This window comes from Mirounga angustirostris, unplaced genomic scaffold (assembly GCF_029215605.1).
Source record: "Mirounga angustirostris isolate CCGP_5_RB_7025 unplaced genomic scaffold, mMirAng1.0.hap1 SCAF_4, whole genome shotgun sequence".
NCBI lineage: Eukaryota > Metazoa > Chordata > Mammalia > Carnivora > Phocidae > Mirounga > Mirounga angustirostris.
The window spans coordinates 178,450,413-178,468,813 of record NW_026991712.1 but is presented as its reverse complement, the minus strand read 5'-3'; the positions used below and the strand labels follow the sequence as shown (position 1 = coordinate 178,468,813).

The 18,401-nt window shown below is 56.2% G+C and overlaps 1 protein-coding gene across 1 annotated transcript; it reads right to left on the bottom strand.

Moving 5' to 3' along the window:
- Positions 1-125: 125 nt before the first annotated feature.
- CPLANE2 (ciliogenesis and planar polarity effector complex subunit 2) lies at positions 126-14,758 on the bottom strand. Its single transcript, XM_045898615.3, has 10 exons — positions 14,612-14,758; positions 14,062-14,211; positions 12,696-12,848; positions 12,041-12,165; positions 11,656-11,792; positions 6,775-11,426; positions 4,867-5,203; positions 1,387-1,452; positions 721-852; positions 126-494 (listed from the first exon to the last, which is right to left on the bottom strand). Exons 1-6 carry the CDS (start codon positions 14,748-14,750, stop codon positions 11,177-11,179), a joined length of 954 nt encoding a protein of 317 aa, XP_045754571.2. The 5' UTR covers positions 14,751-14,758; the 3' UTR covers positions 126-494; positions 721-852; positions 1,387-1,452; positions 4,867-5,203; positions 6,775-11,176.
- Between the last annotated feature and the right edge of the window lie 3,643 nt (positions 14,759-18,401).

Sequence of the window (18,401 nt, the reverse complement as noted above, 5' to 3'; positions counted from 1 at the left end):
CAGGGCCCAGATCCCAATGTACTCTCCCCCACCAACTGGTGACCACTCAGTACTGAGTGATTAGGGTCCCTCCACTCCCTTGGCCTCCAGAGCATCCAGACAATGAAGAGACACTGCACAGTGTGTGTGGAAACCAGGTGTCCATGGACAGGTGGCACACTGGGGGGCAGAGAGAGGTTTATTGCCAGCACTGCACACAGAGCAGGAGACGGGGACAGGGAGAGGGAGGCAATGCAGGACTAGCGGTCTTCAGAGAGCTTTAATGCTCTAATCCTCTCACCCCAGTTCCGAGGCCGACCTTGGGGTCGCTGGCCAAGGTACTGCCCAGACCCCCGGCCAGAGGCAGAGGACCCCAAATGGAAGGAAGCATCTGGGGAACCTAGGGTTCTTGAAGGGCAGTCCCGCCTCACTCGCGCCTGGTCCTGGGCTCCGGGGACAGCGCCCCTGCTGCAGAGGACAGGAAGCATGGCTTGGTCAGGCTGAATAGGCTGGCCCTGGAGAGCAGAGGGGACTCCGGTGGGGATAATGTCATAGAGGGGGCGGGGGAGTGGGCGGAGTTTGGTGAAGGGCGGGGCCAGGCAGAAAGGAGACGGAAGGGGGCCAATTCTCCCTCTGGGAGAGGCCAAACTAGAGGGCGGGGCAAGAGAGGGCTGAGCTAAGGCGTGGGGGCGGGCCGGGGGCGTGGTCTGGGAGGGGCCAGGGTCCTTTAGCAGTGCTGACCTAAAGCAGCGCCTCCCCGGAGTCCGCAGGCTTCTGCAGGGCCAGATAGCGCTCGCGCTTTATTTTGGTAACCAGGGCTGCTGGAACGTCGGGCACGAGCCAGGCGAGGAGGCGCACGGAGACCACCACGTGCTGGGGCCAAGGGGGAGCCAAAGAGAGAATGAGTCCCTTAGCTACCTTAACTTATCGAGCGCTTACTAAGTGCAAGGCACCATTCTGAGGTTTCCCGGGTATTAATTCACTTAATCCTCACAACAACACTAGGAGGTGAGTACAGTCACTATTCCCGTTTTACAGGTGAAGAGACTAAAGCATAAAGCGGTTGTCATTTGCCCAAAGACACGGGTATAATTCGAAACCCGTAACACTAGGGACCCTGGTAGAGACAGAGCTGGAGAAAGGATCCTAAGCAAAGCCGGAGGGAGCATGCCTCCTCTCCTTCCTCCAGGTCTGTTGCCCAAAGATAGTAGTCGTAGTCGTAGTGCTATTAATTTATTGAGCACCTACAATGTGCTGGACACTGTGCAAGTGCTTGGCACCGAATCTTCATAACGACCCTATGAAGTAGATCCTATTCTATAGCATACCCCCCGTTTACAGCTGGTCGGCGGCAGCGCCTGAACTTGAACCCAAGTCTGTCCCCCACACACAAATAGCTGACCCTACCTCGAAGGCGACGATGAAGCCCAGACGCACGGCCAGCAGCTTCCAGTAGAAGAGGGTGAGGTTCCCCTGTGGGTCGAGAAAGGCCACGTACCTGAGCTGAGGAGGGCGCGGGGTCCGGCGAGTCTCTCCCGCCCCTCCAGGCCCTGGTGCCTGGCCCCGCCCCTTCAGCGGTTCCCCCACCCCCACCCCCACCCCAGCTCCGCCCAGCTGTCCGCCGCGCAGACTCAGCTTCCTATCCACCTAATTGGGCTCCGCCCCACCCTCCCACGGGCTCACTGCTCCGCCTCCAGATTCAGCACCCCGCCCCCTCCAGCCAGGCCCCGCGCGTCCCCAGGCTCAGCGCTCCACCCCTCCCAGACAGGCCCAGACCGCCTCCTTGAGGCTCCCATTTGCAGGGCGTGAGGTCCTCCTGGGCAAGGTAGGCTGGAGGTGTGGGCGCAGTTATGCAGTTGACAAAGCTGCACAGTAGGCTGTGTGTTCCTACTGGTACAGGAGACAGGAGACGCATTAGGTCCGAGGTGAAGGCGAGGAGGAAAGCCTGCAGGGTCAGACGGACTCCAAGGCCCAATCTCCCAACTACCCCGACCTGGGTCCAAACCCATTCCCGTGGGCAGGATGAGCCTGCGCCCAGAATCCTAGAACTCTACCCCTTATTTCCCTACCTCTAACCCTGGAATTCAGCCTCCATTTCCCTATTCCTAAGCCACCTTTCCGGGTCTCTGATCTCTATTTCCCCCTCTGACCCTGTATGCCCCTCCTTTGCCTCATGCTCACATTCACAATGACCAGAAGGTGGGCCATGGCCTCAAGCAGAGGCAGCCAGATTCCAATGCCCTGTGCCCGCTCAGCCACTGGCCTCCAAAACTCGTACAGGAACTTGTGGGTCCAGTCGGATCTCTACCCAGTTGTTGCTGAGCAAAGCAAGCAAGGGTGCCAGAGCAAGGGCCCAAAGCCCCCTCACCATGACGAGGATGGCTGCAGAGCTGGTGTGTAGGTGAGGAAGGCAATGTGGGAAGTAGGACTCCTTCAAGCCTGTCACTGGGTTCTGGGCCATCTGTGTGCCCAGAGTGGCCAATGCTGGACATGCACACTCCTGTTCAAAGAGGCAACAGATGTGCCTCCTGGGGCCCAAGAGACTGGGTGTCACAACCCTGGGGTTGGGGGAGCCCCCCATCTTTTTCTGCCTGTGCAGGGAGCTCTGGAAATACAGGAATGAGGTCCACATCATTTTTGTTTCTGCAGGGCCTTTCCCCCCAAGGTCCTGGCTAAAAGCCTGTGGATGGATGGATGCATGCATGCATAGATAGGAAGGTAAACAGAAATGTAAACAACAAATGGATGCACTTCTGGGAGAGGGCTGGATAGGCTGATGGATGGGTGGGCAGTAGATGGACAGATGGGTGGGTAAACTGGACAGGCAGACAATTGGCAAATCTCGATAAGTGGGTGCACAAGTGGGTGAGTAAAAGGGCAGATGGGTGGATAGATGGATGGATGGCTAGGTGGATGGACGACAGACATTAGGATGGATGAATAGATAATGGATAATGGGTAATGTACTAGTTCACTCAATAACTGTTAACTGACTGGGGCACCTAGGTGGCTCAGATGGTTGAGCGTCCAACTCTTGGTTTTGGCTCAGGTCATGATATTGGGGTCATGAGATCAAGCCCCACGTCAGGCTCTACACTCAGCGGAGAGTCTGCTTGAGATTCTCTCTCTTTGTCTGCCCCTCTCCCTCTCTAAAATAAATCTTTTAAAAAATAACTGTTAACTGCGGGCGCCTGGGTGGCTCAGTTGGGTTAAGCAACTGCCTTCAGCTCAGGTCATGATCCTGGAGTCCCTGGATCGAATCCCGCATTGGGCTCCCTGCTCGGCAGGGAGTCTGCTTCTCCCTCTGACCCTCCTCCCTCTCATGCTCTCTGTCTCTCATTCTCTCTCTCTCAAATAAATAAATAAAATCTTAAAAAAAAATAACTGTTAACTGATTGCATACTATTCTGCAGTAGATACTGGATATGATGGGGTGAACAACCTGGACAAAGCCCAGTTCCTGATGGAATCACAATCTAGTTGGGGAGACAGACGTCAAATGAATAAGCACAAATATGTTATTGTGAAAAAGTCTGATGAAGGAAATGATGCTAAGTAAGGAGAGAGTGGAGGATCAGTCTGTGCAAAGGCAGGGCCATTCTTTAGGGCACATGAGTTATACACCGCACTATTCTAGAGGGCACCATTCGCATTGACTTTGCTACCTCAATGTTCCCTTTCTGCTTTCTCGGTCCTCCCACATCTATTTAACCTCGTGCATCCTATATGGCATAATACAACCCCCTGGAAGGCTTTAAGGAGGGCAATGCATGATGTGATTTGTGTTTTCAAAAGATCACCCTGGCAGCTGAAAATGAATTAAGTAGGGCAAATGTGGGAGTAGGGAGACCTTGGGAAGGCTACAGCAGTGGTCCAGGTGAAGCAATATGGCTTGGACTGGGGGTGGGGGTGGGGGAGGAGCAGTGGTGGAGATGGAAACAAGCAAACAGATTCAGGATCAATGATTAGGTGTTTGGATAGGCTGGTGGGTGGCTGGATGGATGGGTGAATAGAATGCTTCTCCCGTTCCTCCCTGTTCCAAAATTTCTCTTTGAGATCCTAAATGTGCCCAGTGTTTAATCTCACCAAACTTTGTATCATTCTGATATCAGGGGAGGGTGGAAAAGTAATCCAGGAGGTGTGGGGAGGAGCCAGATTTGGATCCTGGAATGATGGACTCCAGTCTGGGCTCCTCCCAGCATGCCTTGTGGTCTCTGAGAACTCTGGGAAATGGAGTTCTGGACCTGGCGGGCTGAGCTGGGCATCACCTCCTCTTCCTGGAAGCCACGGAGGTCCTAGGGGTGAGCCAAGGGGATGCTCCTGCACTTCCAGTGCTCCAGGAAGGCCGTGGCTCAGAAGGATATGAAAATGCTGAAGAACACAGTTGCCAGATAGTCAGAGAAGTAGCCCTACCGCAAGGGAGGGAGAGAGGACATACTGCAGGGCCAGCACTGCTTTCCCTGCAGCCAGGCCCAGGTGTCTCAAACACCTACCCATGCCCTTGCTCTTGTCCCTGGCTCACCTTGCCATGGGGCAGATCTTGGAAATATTCCACATGGCACAGGTGTTGCAGAGTGGGCACATGAGGAAGGCACCCTCACAGCCCAGATCTCTTCCCTGGGAGCAAAAGATGTCCATCGTGGGAGGGGCTGTTCCTAAGCAGCAGCCGATCTGGCCCACCCAGCCCATCTCTCTGCGCCCAGCTCCAGCCACTCATGGTGTGTTGGTGCCCGTGGCAATAAAGCCAGAGATAAAGACCAGGGTGCCCACAAGGGCGGCAGACAGGCTAGCAGCCAGGCTGTGCAAAAGCCTCGTGACAAAGTCCGCGAGCCTCCAACTCTGCACTTGACCCCAGCTACCGGTCCCCACCCCCGGTGCCCAACTCACCTAGCCAAAGTAGATGGCCACCGTCTCCCCAAAGCACTCTCATACAAGGTACAGGGGTTGGTGCTTGTGCTAGCATTTCCAGCAGGCCCAGTATGAGCACAGCAGTTGGCGAGGGTTGGGGTCTGCACCAGGCACCTGATACCTGGGCAGTTCACAGGGGCCCTAGGCACATGAAAGGAGGGAGGGCTGTATTCCCTCCTGATGCCACAGCGGTGGAAGAGAGCTGAGCTTGTGTCTTCTCCACTTCATGCAGTGGGAAGGCTGCAGGGTAGACTCCCTCGGCCAGCAGACAGGCAATGGCCATATCTGTGCGTTTCTGCTCCCTATAGACCGCCACCTGCCAAGAGAGAATCCTGACATCAGCTCCCTCCCCTTAAGGTCCCAGCTCCACCCTCCTCAGGAAGTTGTCTGCTTGTGTGTCTCCCCTGTCTCTGCGTGTTGGAGAAGTACGAGTCATGGGACTCACTGCCTAGCAATCGGCGAGCAGAGCAGGGGTCAGAAGCCCTCTGCCCAGTGCGAGACCTAACACAATGGGATTGCAGGGTCTAGTCTCTAGGCTGGTGACAGAGGGTGGAGACGTGCCAGTTGCTAAGCCCGAGAGCCCATCTACCCACAAAGCTCAGCCTGGGCTGGTGTGTTCCAGCCAGAGGAGCATCTGAGGGGGATTGAAGAGGTGGGACTCAGGCACCGGGAGCCGCTAGGACACAGACTGGCTAAGACCTAAAGTGAGCGAGGCGACAGTTGCCTCCCTGCGGAACCTAGGAGCAAAGCGCCCCGCCCCTCCGCGGAAGGCTCCGCCCCGCCTCACGGGGCTCGCGGGGAGCTGCGGGCTGGGAGCGCGTGGAAGTCCAGCGGCTGCGGGGCCACGTGTTGCTGCAGAGAGTTGCACAGGCGCAGGCGCCGCAGCGGCTCCCCCGAGCGGTCCGAGGCCAGGTTGGAGGGCCACCCGCACCAGGCGACACTCCGCACCCGGGCCGACCCCTCCCGGGCCCACGACTCGGTCTCAGTTCCTCCGCGTGGAGCCAGAGCAGCGCCCAGGGCGCGCTCAGCTTGGCGAAGGGCACGGTCCGGGCGCGGCGCTGGGAGGGACCGCGCCCCTGGGGGGCCAGGGTCTCCCGGTGGGCCAGACCCCGGAGCCCCTCCCCTTGCGACCCCTGGGGGTGACAGATCCCGTTCTGCGCGAGGGTCCTTTCGGCCTTCAAAAGCGCTTTGACGCGCGTTTTCTCATTTGAGATTCCAACGAGGAGGGAACTAGCACCCCCATTTTATAAACGTGGATAGACGCTGAGTGGGCCGGCGTCCTAGAGCAGTGGCTGCTCTTCCCCAAGTATTGGGCGCCTGCAGTGTGCCAGGCCCTGGGCTGAGCGCCGTACACACTCCGCCCACTTAAGCATCACAGCCCCTCTGGGGGGCTGACACGACGGTAAAGCCCATTTTTACAGATGAGGTGGTGCAGTCGCTTGCGCAGGTCACAGAGCTTGTTAGGGGAGCCCGCGCAGCCCGTCTACACCGCGCGCGGGTTCCGCTGGAACTCACACTGCCAGCGCCGCCGCGGGGGGCGGGGGGGGGCACAGCGGCTCATCCGGCAAGAGCACGAAGCCTGCCCACCGCGGGGGCGGAGGGGGGGGGACAGTTAGGACCGGTCTGCCTCACTTCCCTCCTGGGCGGGAGGCAGGGGATTGGGTTTATCAGTCCCAGTGAAGCCAGAAAGAAAGGAAACGGTGAGCTGCAGCAGAGGGATTGGGTTTAGTTCTGAGGAGGAACTGCCCACCGCCCGTTGCAAGCAATGGACCAGAGATGCCACGGGATTGCTCGCGGAGGGAGAGGGGATTCAGGAGAGGGACTGTCGGTTGGCTACTCTGGCCTCGGGTGACGTGGGGCAAGAGTCCCGTCTGGCCCAAGTCTCACCGAGTGCGGTTTTCCCGCCGCGGAAAAGGTTGCCCCTGGATTCTGAGGCACAAATGCTGACGCGGGACGCGCAGAGATGGTCGTCGTCCAGGTCCTTGTCCTCGGTGCCATCGCGGTCCTGGGCTCAGCAGACGGGAGTGAGGGGGCGCGGAGCCCGGCGCAGGCGCAGGGCAGGTGCCGGGAGTTTCCCGGTTCTCGGTCGCCCCCAGCTGGGCTGCGTGCAGCAGCCCGTGTGCCGACCCGACGACCCGACCCGGACCGTCTCCCTCCTCTCCAGCCGCGCTCAGCCCAAGAGCGGCCACCACTACCGTAAGAACAACGGGGAAGATAATAGCCAACGTTTATTGTGCCCCTGCCTTGGTGCCTGGTGCTGCGCTGAACATTTTACACACATTTACTTACAACTCCAAGAAGCGGGGGCTGTTATCTTCATTTTACAGACGAACACACAGGAATTAAAGTGAATGGTCGGAGGTCCTAGTTCTCCTTCACCTTCCTTCTGGACGCCCTCCCCACCCCCAGCCTCAGTCATCTTTGCTCCCAGGATCCACCCCTACTTTCTAGAATAGAGTTGAACACCAGCTTCCCCCACCCCCACTGCCCCAGCCTCTGGGTCTGAGGTCACAGGGAGGGGACAACCTCCACCCCCCCACCCACCCACCCTTCACTCCCCACCCGCAGCTTGGCCCCCTCGGAATTTGGCTCCACACAGCTCCAACTTGTCCTGGGCCCCTGAGCCTCCTTCCTCCGTCTGGGCACTTCACTCCCCCCCAAGCCTGTGCCTGGCACATGGGGATTACAGCTGGCACCAGGCTGCCCCGGTAGTAAGACGATCCACCGCAAGACAGGAAAAGCCCACCCCCACCCTGGACTTGGCCTGGGCCCAGTAGCCTTTGCAGGTGGGTTCCTGGATCCCCTTCCTTATCCTGGGGCCAGGTTCCTTGCCAGGGGTCCTCCCAGTTGCCCAGGTGCCCAGCCAGATTTGGCTGGCAGAGGGAAGAACTTGTCACTGACCAGCTCAGTGTGGCCTGGGAAGGGAGCGGGGAGGAGAAAAAGGGAAGGAAAGGGAGGAAGGAGGTGCCAGGAGGTGCCAGTATTCCCTTCCTATGGGCAGCCCCAGGCTTCACAGCTGGAAAAGCTGGGAGGACCAAGAGAGGAGGGCCTGTGAGGAGCTGGACCCCAAGACAGCATTAGGGGATGGGGGGAGGGGTTCAAGGGAGGGGAGTGCCTAGGGCTGAGAGCATCGGAGCTGCTTCGTGGCTCTGCAACCTTGGGCAAATGCCTGTCCCTCTCTGGACCTCAGCTTCTCTAAGTCTGTTCAGGCTGCTATAACAAAATACCACAGACTGGGTGGTTTATAAACAACAGAAATTTGTTTCTCACAGCTCTGAAGGCAGGAAATCCAAGATCAAGGCACCAGCAGGGTCCTTGGGGACCCTCTTCCCTGGTTTGGAGACTGCACTTTCTGTGTCTTCACTGGGTAGAAGGGGCTACAGAGCTCTGTGGGGTCTCTTTCATAAGAGCACTGATCCCATGCATGAGGCTCTGCCCTCAAGAGCTAATCACCTCCCAAAGGCTCCTAATATCATCGCATTAGGGATTTGGATTTCAAATTATAAATTTGGGAGGGACACAGTCAGTCCATGGCACTCCCCATCTGTAGGGAAGGGGGTTAGGACTCCTTGAGAGCCTGTTTGGGGTAAGGAAGGGGGCGGGCTGCTAAGTCCAGACTGGGAACATCAGCAGCAGGGCTGGACCACAGCACAGCCCACCCCCACCCTCACCTCAGGAGATGGTCCCTCCTCCTACAGGCTTCCCTCCAGAGCCCCAAAGTTCAGTGGCTCCAGGGCCCTGAGCAGCAAGCATGGCTACCCTTTTCCCAAAGGTCCAAGTCAAGGCCCACCCCTGAACCAGTCTGGAGCATAGTCACTACCCCTTCCTTCCACAGAGCCTCGGGACCCATGGAGGGGTGGGGTGAGTAGAGAGGTATTTGCCTTTGAGCTATTGTGATCTAATGGTGGAATTTGGGGCACCAAAGCAGGGGGAAGGCAACTTCTTCATGGCCTTGCAACAACTTCACTGAAGCGGCCTCTGTCTCCAAGCCCTGAGAGGGGAGCTTTATCTGGAGCCCAGACCCTCTCCCTGGACAACACACACAGGACCTGCTGCATAATCTGTGGTGTCCCACGTGGCAGGCCCACAAAGCTGGCCTGAATCCACTCATATGTGTCCACACATGCTTCTGGTTCTCCATGTGACCCTGCCCAGAACACACACTGTGGGCCCAGCCACCGGCTATTACAATAATGGTTCGCGGTTCCTTCCTCCCTCGGGCTCCCAGTTCTGCACTACCGTGGAGTAGTAGGCTGAAGTGGCACAGGGGCAGGGCTCGCAGGGGCTGAGAAAGTGGGGCTGGGATGGCAGGCGGCTGGGCTTCCAAGTCCCAGGCCCACTACCCTCCCGATCTTGTCCTTACACAGGAAAACAGCAAAGGGAATTGTTCACCTCTTGGTTTGGGGTGAAGGAGGGTGACAGGGTGATTCTCTGATGGGAACGGGGCTAACCAGGAGAAAACCGGCCTGCTGGTGCAGAGCTGGTGCCCAAGAAGGATGCAGAAGCTTCCTTTCTGGGGGAGCTTCCAGCCCAGAGATAACTGGCTGGACAGGGGGTCGCTGGTGCTCACAACACAGGTATGGGTAGCTGGGGGGAGGGGTCACATTCAGGCCCAGAGGCTACCTGGGGTCCCACTCCCAAGCTTTGCTATTTCCTGCTGGGGTAAGGTCTGCTGGAGCTAAAAACAGAGAACGGCCTGAACCCACTGCCCAGGAGCAGAGGAAGCCGACAGTGGGAAGGTCTCCAGCCCAGGAGTGGAAGCTAACCTACCAGCTGTGCCACTGTGAGGCATGGGGTCCTGCCCAGGGACATTCCTTCTCTGCGGCATGGGATAGGCTCAGGTCTCAGCTCTGAACCAGAGTTGGGGGTAAGAAGATGCTAAAGTCAGTCCTTTAGGCCCTGGAAGGGGTGACGAACCTATGGGTAGTGCCCAGGGAGGCAGACATGGTAGACGCCGTGCAGGCAATCAGGGTGCCCCGGGGTGTGAGCCAGAGTGGGGAGGTACGAACCTCCTGTGTGTGCCAGCAGGCGTATGTAGATGTGTGGAGGAAAGTGTTTTAGAACAAGTGCTAGAATGTGATCATGCATGCTGAGTATGGGGTGCACAGAGCTGCCGGCGCTGCCTTCTCAAGAGGGGCCTCAAGGGTCAGGTGGCTCCTGGGGTCACACACCTGGGCCCCCAGGCCCCTCCAGCTGGCTCAGACTCAGGCCAGGCCTCAGCCCACCATTGGGGGTGTCAGAACGCATAAAGGCCCTCTTCATCAGCACCCCCCGCCCGCAGACTTTAGCCTGTCTGGTAGATGGGGCAGATGGGAGACACAAGAATGGACAAGTTCACTCTTGCGGGCTTTCCACGGGTAGAGCTGCCCAACAGGGCAACTCACTCCCTGACCCCACCTGGTCCAGTCCCTGGCCCTGTGTAGTGAGCTTTCTGATTCCCCAAGTTGGCGGGGCCCCTGTCCTAAGCTCAGCCTGACACCTTCACGATGGAGAAAGGTACTGCAGAGAGGGGGCTCGCCTCCTCAACACGATGGTGGACTACATTTCCCAGCATGCCCTGCAGCTCCATGTAACCATGTGACCACGTGTTGGCCAATGGAAGGTGGGCAGAGGCCAGGTCCTCGGAAACCTCCTAGGTAACCTTCCACTTGCACTCATTCCCAGTCCGCTGACTGGAGGTTGATGCCCCAGGGCAAACTGGGAAGCCATGTGTTAAAGACCTCAGAGTCAGGGTCTCTGCATGAGTTCATTCCCCAGAGCCCCCAGGCCCACCTTTCACTTACACCTGAGGTGAGACAGAGCAAGGAAAAAACTTCCATGGAGTTAAGCCACCGAGATTTCAGGGTTTATCTGGTACAGCAGATGGTGTTACCTCGACTAATACAGGCTCTTGATTGAAGTCACTTGAGGTCTAGGGCCCAGCTGGGACAGCCCCTCTTCCCACTCACCCTCTCTGGGAGGACAGCAGGCAGTTGGGGGAGAAGCTTGAGCCCTGGGGCCCTGCCCCTACAGTTCCTCAGCTTCCAGAGCCTAGACTACCCAGGTCAGAAGGAGAAGGCCAGGGGGCACCCAGATGCCCTCAGACCACTGACCCCAAGAGCCTTGCGTCCCCATCTCACTGCCATGAATTCTGCCAGGAAGGCGCTGCTGGGGCAGGAGGCTTCTCAGGACACCATCCTCCTGGCAGCCCCTCTGGCCAGTCCTCAGGATGAGATCCATATTCCTGCCTCAGCCTTAGGACCTGGGTGTTGCCCTCTGCCTTGGGTCACCTGAGGGTTGGGACTAGTGATCAGCTGGGGGTGTTCTCAGAGGTGTTGGGGAGCAGGCCAGCTGCCACCTGGTCCTGGTGCCACAGCTGTTCTGCCAGGCCATTGAGCACGTGGGCAATGTCAGCCAGCCCAGCCCGCCCATCCAGTGTGCGTCCATCTGCCAGCCGCCGGCCTGGCACACTCTTCACCCGCAGGAGGGGTAGTTTCCAGGCCTGCCGGAAGGCTGTGAGGTCCCGCTCAGGCACATCTGTTTGCATGTACTGGTCAAATCTGGAGGAGGGTCAAGGAGCCTGGCCGGATGCCTCAGCTTACCGCCTCATCACACCTAGCCTTAGGCCTCCTCGCTGGGCTGGTGGGGGGGGGAGGGCCCCTGCTGCCTTTAAGATAAAGTCCATGGGACTAGACCCCACAGCTGGGCAGAGGCAGGGTACCTGATCCCCTTGCTTCATGCCTTGCCAAATGTGGCCTCTGACTGCCCCAGGGGCCACCCAAAGGATACTTGGAGCCAATGACCATCCTGACAACACCAGGGGCCTCGCCTGCTACTCGGGCCAGCTGTCCAGGGAGGTCTTCAAAGGAGGCACGGTCAGTGAAGGAGAAGAGGAAGAGGAAAGCATCTGTTTTCTCCTTGCAAGCCTGGGGATGGAGAGGCTGATGTGAGACTTGTAACCATGGGCCCTGAGAAGTCTTAGCTCACTCCCTTCCTCCACAGGCCCAGTCCCCACTGCCAGCTCAGAGCTCTCCCACCTGGGGCAGCACCCTCAGCCCATACCCAAATCTGGCTCCTGCAGACCAGGCAGGCTGGGCTCAGACACTCAGACTCAGAAACCCATCTCAGACAACCAGCCCCTCCCGGACCTTCCCAGGCCCACCTGCCTGCTCACCGGCAGCATGTGATCGAACTTTTTGAGTGCAGACTCCCCACAGTCCCAGAACTCAAAGCGGAACATGACAACACGGTCGCTGGCCTGCAGCTTGGCTGGCCAAAATACCACGGTGGTCTGGATGCCTGGGGAGGGTCAGTCATTCAGCATGGGGGAGGCAGAGTGGAGAGGGTTAAGGGGACCAGGAAGGAATAGGAAGAAGACACGTCCTTGGTGGGTCACCAGCCTGACAGGGAAGGCATATTCGCTGACCTGGGAGAATTCTCAGTCTGATGGGAGAAACTGACCTGCCCTAGATGAGCCTCCAGTCTGCTGGGGAAAGGAAGCCCTAACCCTAGCCATGACAAAGCAGTTTCATTTGTACGTATAGGGGGACCCAAAGATACTGGATACTGGACACTGCTGCAATCTGCTGGCCAATCAGCATCCAGCGGAAGGAAACAAGAAAGGAAGAGTAGTACTCCCTGAGCACCTTTCTTGTGCCAGCTCCGTACTAGTTCTAGTACTTTGGGGTTGGTACTATTATCTGTGCTGAATGGAGGAGCCAGATGTAGGCTCAGAGAAGTGAAGTGACTTTCCAAGGTTGCACAGTAAATGGTGGGACAAGGGCCAGTGTCTCCTCCACCACAGGGAAGGCCTCCCCAGCTGGACTCACCAGTGGTCTCATGGTGTACCACGGGTACCTCTAGGCCAGCCAGCTTGGCCACCAGGGCTGTCTTGCCCACGCCACTCTTGCCAGACACGAAGATCTTGTAGCTGGCTGTGTCAATGGCCACGGGTGGGGGCAGCACTGGTCGCTCCAACAGCCCTGGGACAAGAAGGGAGCCAGGTGGGGTCAAGAGGTCAACCTGCACTTGCCCCATCAGACCCATCGACTCTAAGAGCTTTTCAGTGCCAGCCAGCCATGGTTCTCTATGCTCATTACGGAGGCCTGGGACACAAGCAGGGTCCCTGGGTGAGCTCTGCTAAGAACACCTGTGCTCTGGGGCGCCTGGGTGGCTCAGTTGGTTAAGTGACTGCCTTCGGCTCAGGTCATGATCCTGGAGTCCCAGGATCGAGTCCTGCATCGGGCTCCCTGCTCGGCAGGGAGTCTGCTTCTCCCTCTGACCCTCCTCCCTCTCATGCTCTCTGTCTCTCATTCTCTCTCTCTCAAATAAATAAATAAAATCTTTAAAAAAAAAAAACAAAAAACACCTGGGCTCTGCACCAAAGCCTACTCCAAATAACACCGAATTACTTTTATTTAAAGTTTGGTGCATGAGATTATTTTTACTGATACTTTATCACATGTTCTAGATTTCCCACATGTAAAGGCAAAGTTTTTCATAAGTCTTTCCTCAATGGAGAAATATCAGCAAAAATATTCTCAATTACTATAAATAAACTCAGAAGAATCAATATATCGAGATCTTTATGAATGCTTTTAACTAACTTGAAAAAAATTTAATTATGATACATCCATAGGCTTAGGACCTGAAAGTCCTAAGTTGTGGGTTGCCCTCTCATTCTCTGGTCTTAAGCCTTCTGGTGCTTTGTTTCTTCTGTCCAGAGCTGAGCCCCCACAGCAGATGCCAGGCCCCTCTGCTGACCTGTCAGCCCAAGCTTGGGTGAGTTGGCTTCATCCTGGGAAACATGAATGTCTTGCCTTAGAGACAGCAGGATATAGAGGAGGCTTGCCTCTACTTACTAGGCTGGATCTTGGAGAAGTCTGTAAGGTGTACTGTTGAGGGTAATTGGGAGTCTGTTGTATAATGTGCCCAGCAGAGGGCCTGGCACCCAGTGAGAACTCAATCAACAGCCTCTCTGGTGACAGTGGTTCTTGGCAGGGTTTCCACTGTTTCCATGTTCCTGGTCTGATGATGGAATTAACTCTAAGGTGATTCGGTGGCGGGGTCCCCAGGGATAGGGCTTCCAGGGGTCCCCAAGCCTGAGGAGTGCAGCAAAGCAGGCCCTCACTGCCCTACTTCTTTGCTTCCCCCCCAGGGAACAACAGGCCACAGCCTTGGGGGGCAGGCACTTACCAAACACCCGTCTGCGGTTCTTGCGCAGGATGCAGGCCAGGTACTCCTTGCCCTCGGCGCTCTCGTGCCAGTCTGGAACAATCACCGAGCCCGGGGCAGGTGGTCTGGCCATGGCTGGGCGCCCCGACAGGGTAGAGAGATGGCAGAACGCTGAGTAGGGGATGGGAGAGGGTAACTGTCCCGAGCTGGACCTGTGATCCCTCTCAACCTGCTCTCTGACTCTCCCTTGGAGCCCCAGCTCCCTCCTTGGGGTGGGGGATCAGCTATGGCCCCCCAGCCTTATCTCCATTAGCGCTATTGGAGCCCGGGCTTCCTTTCAGTCCTGGAGAGTTCCACACTCCCCGTCTCCCCCTTATTACCCAGAAGGTGCAATCCCAGAGTCTCTTCTTCCCCATATTGTTCCCTGGAGAAATACTTATCCCACTATTGCCTCGGGGGGAATTTACACAGCCCTCCCCTCCTTTGTCATCTCGGGGCGGGGGGGGGGGTGTTACACAGCCCTGCTTTTCCTCTGCCTCGATCCCGACTCCCTGGGCCACCCAGCCCTCACCATCAGCAGGTCCCGTCGGCGAACGGGCCCGGGCGGAGCTGGTCCCTTTAAAAGCCCAGCCCGCTCGGCTTGCTTCCGCCCTGCGGGGATCCGGCTTCGGAGCCCGCCGCCCGCCCAGGCGCGGGTGCTTGAGGCGCATGTGCGGAGGCCGTTGTCAGGGAGACGCCGGGGGCGGGGCTGGCCCCTCTGAAGTTCGCCGCTACCACAGCGCAGCGACACCCCCTGGACGGGGCCTTCCCCTCTGGGCCATGGGTCTTACGCATCGCGCGGTCCGACCCCCTAAGCTTTCCTCCAAAACCTGATCAAGTCCCTCGTCTCCAGGAGCCTTCCCCGCCTCTCAGCGCTTGGTCTCCTTCCTATAAAGTGGAGGTAAAATACTATTACCTGCTAGGGGTTGTTGTTTTGGTTCGTTTCGTTTTTACAACAGCGCTCGGCCCATAGCAGTGCTCAGTAAGTTACTGTCGCTGCTGTTACTATCTATCAATTCTGCTCGGCAGGACCTAAGAGATGAGTTAAACGCCTCTGGCTTCACAAGTGGGGAAACAGCAGCTCAGAGGGACTCGCTCAAGGTCTTAAAAATGAGTCAGAGGCCCACAGGATTGTACTGGCCAGTCATTCATTTATTGATTGATTCATCCCATTCATTCAACAAATAATTACTGAGCACCTACTGTGTGTTCCCCCCCGTCCTACGCGCTGACAATACAAAAGACTACCCAGAAGTACTCCCCTCCTGGAGCCGACATTTCAGCACTGAGGCCTTGAGCTCCTCTCCACTGTTCCAACAACAGGCACCGGCCTGTTAACAGAAGGCGGGTGCTCAGTAAATGCCTGTTAGTGGGACAGGATGCAGGTGGGTCCTTCCTCAGAGGTTGTCTATTATGCTTGATTTTCACCAGTATCTTCTTTAGGGCCTTCATGTAGGACAAATCCCTGTTTTGTAAGGAATCTATAAGTTAAACTTTTATTGAAGGCTAACTAAGTGCTAGACCGTGGGCCTTTATAGAGGTGACCTCATTTAACTTCGTAAACAAGCCTGTGTAGGAAATATTATCCCTCTTGTCTTTTACAGAAGAGGGAACTCAGAGACATTGTGATTATCAGAGGTCACATCACACACATGGTCAGTGGGAAAACTAGACTTGGAACCCAGGGTTTTTGGACTCTGAGCATCTATCCTGCCAGACTGGGTCTCGTGTTTTTTACACTCTGCGCCCAGCCACTAAGAGGGCTCTTCTTAGTAATGCTGAAAGCAGCCAGAGGGCCATGAACCCACAAATCACTGCGGCCCATTATGTCCAAGAGAGTAGAAGGGATGCGGCTGTGTGAGACAGGGCTCTTGCTCTCAACTTGCTTCCACGGCAGCCGGGCAGAAATACAACAACTGAATACCCATTCCTATGGGATTCTGCCCCTTGAAACCCTTGCCCACACTCCCAGGTTGCTCAGCTCCCTTTCCTGCAGTTCTTACCGCATCGGCCCAGAGTCAGGATTGGTCACACTGTGTGGAGCGCTCTCTCTCCGTGGCAGGGCTCAGATCTGTGAGTTTCCAGGCTTCACATTTAGCCCTGCTCTGTCTTGGCTCTTGGGAGGGCTCAGGGAGAGTGTGAGGAAACGAAGCAACTTGGCAGAATGAGCTTGCCGGTTCACCTGGAGGCCAGATGTGAAGGCCTCTTGGACAGAGAGGGAGGCTGGTGATCAGAGTTAGTGGCCAGAGGTTTTAGGGGAATCAGCCTTCACTGCCCTCAGGAGCCCCTGAGAGGACACTTCGGTGAGCATCAGGAGGCTGTTCAAAACATGGATTCTTGGGGTCCATCCTCCAGAGATTCTGCTTTAGGGGGCCAGATGGGTCTGTAAGCTTGCACATTTAACAAGAGCACTGGGCAGTTTAGAAAGTAGGTTCTGCATCAGCCTGCAGGGGCTGCCGTAACAATACCACAGACTGGGCTGCTTAAACAACAGAAATCTATTTTCTCACAGTTCTGGCAGCTGGAAGTCCAAACTCAAGGTGCCAGCAGGGTTGGTTTCCGGTGAGGCCTTTCTCCCTGGCTTGCAGGCAGCCGCTCTGTGCACACACACCCTTGGTGTGTCTTCCTCTTTAAGGAGACCAGTATTATTGCATCAGGGTCCCGCCCTGATTACCTCATTTAATCTTTATTACCCTCTTTAAGGCCTTATCTCCAAGTAAGTCACATTGGGGGTTAGGGCTTTAACACATGGATTTTGATGGGGGGTGAAGAGGGAGACACAAGATTCAGTCCATAGCAAGTCCACAGATCTCACGTAAACACTGCTGCTGGCGGCAGGAAGCCAGTCAAGGGTTAGAGCCTGGGAGTGACGTGGTCAGAATTTCATTTCAGAAGGATGCTTGTGGACCATTTTGGTCTGGTGAGTTCCGCTTTCCTGTGCCCCCTCTGACCATTAAATTGAGTGTCCCCCTGAGCAAGATGCTTTTCCCCTTAAGGCCTAAGGTGAAGCAGGTGGACCCTCTATCTAAAGGCCCTTCTCATGTAAAACATCCTGATTAATCCATTTCTTCATGGTTTGGTCTCTCTCCATCCCCCAAGCTGATTGAGCACCTTCTGGACAAGGCCCCATAAGGCCTGGAGAGGATTTATCAAGGCAGGAGGGACAATCACCTGCCTGAAGTAGATGGCCCAGGTGGGCAGGCACACAGGCCTGAGGATCTCGGGGGCAGGGGTGGGTGGGACACCCAGGGAGTGTAAGTGGAGAAGGGACAGTCGGATTTATGTTTCTCTTCTCTTCTCTGTCTGGACACTGCAGCTGTGTCCTGCAGGGTTTGCCAGCTTGATTCTGGAATGCCACAGAGGCACCCGAGTGCTCTTTAGGCAACATAAATCTGGCAATGTCACACCCATGCTTATAGTTTTCCAGTAGTTTTCACTGCACTCAGAATGAATCCAAACCTTGCAACTTCAAGGCCTTTTGCGACTGGCCCCTGACCACCTCGTGCTTTCAGCGGTCACTCTCTTCCCCTTGCCTACCGCACTCCAGCGAGCCTGGCCTTCTCCTGTTCCCACACAGGGCCGCTGCACTGCAGTGCCCACCACCTAGCGCTCTCTGCGTGGCTGCTTCACCTGCACAGAGGCCTACCTCCTCCCCCATGCAAGGACATGCCCTTACCCGCTAGGCTCACTCCTTCACGTCATCCTGTTCATGATTCTGAAATTTTACTTTTTTAAGATTTTTAAGTAATCTCTCCACCCAACATGGGGTTTGAACGTACAACCCTGAGAGCAAGAATCACATGCTCTACCAACTGAGCCAGCCAGGCGCCCCTTGATTCTGAAATTTTAAATTTATTGTTGGTCTCTCTCACCGAACATAGGCTCCATGAGCATAGGGCCTTGTCTTTTTGTTCTCTTCTATCCCCGTTACCAGTTTGCTCGACCTGCAGTAATGAAGTACCACAGACTACGTGGCTTACACAACACAAATGTGTTTTCTCATTTCTGGAGGTTGGAAATGATAGATGGAGGAGTTGCTAGGGGCAGGAGGGAAGGGTCTGCTCAGGCCTCTGTCTCTCTGGCTTGTAGGTGACCATCTTCTCTCCACGTCTTCACACTGCCTTCCCTCCGTATGAGTCTGAGTCCAAATTCACTCTTCTTAGAAGGACATGAATCATACTGGATCAGAGCCCACCCTAATGGCCTCATTTTAACTTAATCACCTCAGTAAAGACCCTCTCTCCAAATATGATTACAATCTGAGGTACTAGGGGTTAGGACTTCAACATAAGAATTCGGGGAGGGGGGGCGGAGGGACATAA